Source organism: Limulus polyphemus, unplaced genomic scaffold (genome assembly GCF_000517525.1).
Source record: "Limulus polyphemus unplaced genomic scaffold, Limulus_polyphemus-2.1.2 Scaffold555, whole genome shotgun sequence".
Classification (NCBI taxonomy): Eukaryota; Metazoa; Arthropoda; class Merostomata; order Xiphosura; family Limulidae; genus Limulus; species Limulus polyphemus.
Window position 1 is genome coordinate 9,405 of NW_013666165.1, and position 3,456 is coordinate 12,860.

At 33.2% G+C, this 3,456-nt stretch overlaps 1 protein-coding gene across 1 annotated transcript in view; it reads right to left on the reverse strand.

The window, feature by feature from the left end:
• The window catches only part of LOC106459075 (glutamate receptor ionotropic, delta-1-like), a 50,039-nt gene that overhangs the window by 2,303 nt on the left and 44,280 nt on the right, over positions 1-3,456 (reverse strand). Inside the window, exons 10-11 of the mRNA XM_022385476.1 lie at positions 2,185-2,414; positions 299-561 (exon numbers count right to left, since the gene is read on the reverse strand). Coding sequence (XP_022241184.1) covers positions 299-561; positions 2,185-2,414 — 493 coding nt within the window. The remainder of the gene's footprint in view (positions 1-298; positions 562-2,184; positions 2,415-3,456) is intronic.

Genomic DNA, 3,456 nt, shown 5'->3' on the forward strand with positions numbered 1-3,456 from the left:
GGTCACGCTATAAGTTGAACAAACGTTATAATTCACAACGAACGACTCACACGCTCGACCCAACTGTCCGTCTTTATCTCTGTCTGCAGTTCAATTACATTGTTGCCGTCACTTCTTGCCGGTCTTATATGCAAGAATACCGCATATCTAGTAAACACTCGAGACATAAACGTTCTAGAAGCTCATGACGTGTTACCAGAGTCACGTGACTTCCGTTGTTGTAACAATAACTAGCAAATATATATATATTATAGAAAATTATTAGCGCTTCTATATTCCGATTAAATAATTCTCTCACATTTTATTAAACGTATTCTTGTACGGACATCCTTGCTGTAGTGGAATGGCGTACACTGTGGTGAAAAATTGATCTTTGGCAATAACAAACCGCTCCCAACCCAGTCCAGCCGCCTTTGCCTCTAACGGTGCCAGGGCGAAAATAAAAGCAAAATTTCTCTCCAAAGCCCAGCTCATTCCTTGGTCGAGATTTTTTGCCGTTGTTTCCTTCGGGTTTTCTTTCATTCTCTTTCCAAGCGTTAAAAACGTTCCTTCCGTTGCCACCTGAAGATACAAAACTATCCATATAATTAAATGTTTAACTTTGAATTACATTCGGCGCTTTATTTTAAACTCCAAATGAAATGTTAAGAAGCATTAAAGGGTTAGTATTGAATGCAACTATTGCCTTATAACCTGATATTATGGGTCGAAACGTTGTAATAATTAAAGTTAGAAGTTCCCTAGAATAAAAGTTGCTGTTATAGTATTTTTTCAATTAACGAATCAGTACTTTCCGCAACATACGTTAATTCATGCTCAATGTTTTACTTAACATTCACATTTTATCATAACCAAGAAGTCATTAAATTCATTCTAGACAATATACCATACCAACGTAAATTTGAATCACAGATAACTGATAACACTAAAAAGAAAGAAAAAATTCATGACAGCAAAAAAGCTTTATTCGTAGGTTCAGTTTCAAATACTAGATGGTGACTTTTAAACATTAAAAGAGGGTAATTGCAACGTAAAACTTTAATTTATTTTATTTTCTGATATTCGTTATGCTTATTTATCTAATCTTACGTTTATGGATTAATTTTCTTTAAACTACTGTAGACACGTATATACATATGGAAATTCACAATCTGACACACAGTTTTCAGATTGTATTACCGAGTCCCACTACATTACCTTCTTGAAGTGCAGTGCTGTGTTAAGCCTAACCTTGGTACATTTTCTATGTTGCTTTATTTCAACATAAATTTACTGTAAATTATACTATTATTAGACACTATCTACTAAATGAGATTGGAACGGTGATTCGTATCCAGTATCAGTAACAAGTAATTAATCAAAATAAATTTTTACCTGTTATTCAAACACACTATTAATAGTAAAAGTAAAAAGTTAAGTTAAAGATAAGAAATTATTTGTATTCTTATCTTGCTTTACTGCTAACTGGAGTTTATTCCGAAACATACTTTCTGCAATAGACATTGCACGATCTTTTTCTTCAAAATTATAACTTGTTATTTCGCTTTAATTTTTCTAAAACTTTTAAAATAATGTTACGTCTCTGTGTTCGTTTGTTAATTTCTCGTACAATTTATTTCGGATGAAACTTTAGCGATAAAAGTCCTTTCTTAAATAAAACTAGTTTATTCTTTCTCAATACAACTTTGCAATACACTTAATTTCTACAGTCACTTTAACTTAAACACACGCTATAATTCACAACGATTCACGCACTTTATTTACGGTCACTACCGCGCTTGACTCAGTTGTTCGTCTCTATCTCTGCCTGTCTGCAATTCCAATTCCGATTAATAGTCTTGTTTTATCTGGCGCACTTATATACAAAAATAGAGGGCGCGTAGAAAAGACTAGAGTTGCCACGAACAGACATGATCCTTCTAGAATCTCATGACGTGTTACTAGGGTCACGTGACTTCCGCTGTCGTAACAATAAAAATACGATCTGCATAACTGGCTACCTATGCTGTAAAGTGTAAATGTACACATTTTTGAACTAAAGAAAATAGTGCTTTCGCTACACCTTTATACCATGAATATTTTCACATTTAAGCCTTTTTCGTTCGTTATTGATTCTTATAGGTGGTTATTTACGTGCAACTTACCTTTTTCTTTTTTTTTGTAAATTAGGCAACAGACGCTTACCAAGAAATTTGTTAGAAATGATGTGCCTATAACAGTCCCAGCTTTCATCTTTTCTCTGACAACAGAGGACTCTAGTTTCCCTACGGTGTCCACTGCTTCGTTCATGCCGGGGACATTCATGAATGACGTCAATGTGCCGCTGTAAGCCGAGATCACGATTAGAGCGAACATCCACCAGAAAGCGACCATCAATCGGAAGCTGTCTCGTTTAAGAATATACACGTTCGTAGCTAGAACATATGAGAAGGGAAACATAAATGTTTGTTAAATGAAAGTGCCGTAAGAAAGATATAACATTTCAGTAAACACGTTTTATCAACTTCTTGTTTGTATTAGAGCTACCGTAATTATTGGTTCCTGAAATTTATGAAAAGTTTTAATAATGACATATGAAAATAATAATGATTATGTGATTATTCGGGGACATTTTAGGTATTTTGAGATAAACAACACTATCCTGATCACGTGATTTTAGAGGCTTCAAATGTGTTCAGAATAAATATATAATTCAACCATTCCAAAAGGGGGCAATGTGTCCATCTTAACGACAACAAGGTGCCGAATTACGTTTTCCTAAAGTTAAAATTAAACTTAAACTCTTTGATGATTAATAAGACAGTATGATTAACTTAAGTATATCTATGTCTGTTATATTTTACGCTTTGTTAACGAAGAAGTAACATGATTTAAGGATGGTGTACATTTGTAAAATGCGTTATTGGTTAGACCACATCTTCATGTAAATTAGGAGACAATCAAGGCTTTTTCAAGGACAATTTTCCACTTTCAAAGATAGAAAAGGCAAAAATAATGAAATATATTATGGCCCACAAAAAGTTGTTTGTAATATAAGTATATAAATCTTTATCTCTAGACAAAGTTTAAGTAGCAGTACAATCACCTCGTAAAATATATAACTATTACGTAATAGCGGTAGGACGTTTTAAAGTACATAACAGTATTTTAAAGTTCGTAACAACATTACGGACTCTTAAAATGCATAACAGAATTGAGACCTTTTAAAATGCGTAACAGCATTATGGATTCTTAAAATACATAACACAATTACAACCTCGTTAAATATGTAACAATGTTACGACATTACAAAATATTGTTTCGTCTCTGTTCGTTAGTTAATTTTCCGTAAAAATTCTTTCCGAAGACACTTTACCGATACAAGTCCTTTCTTAAATAAACTGGTTTATTCTTTCTGAATACAACTTTGCGATGCACTTAATTTCAACAGTCGCGCTATAACAAACGCTATAATTC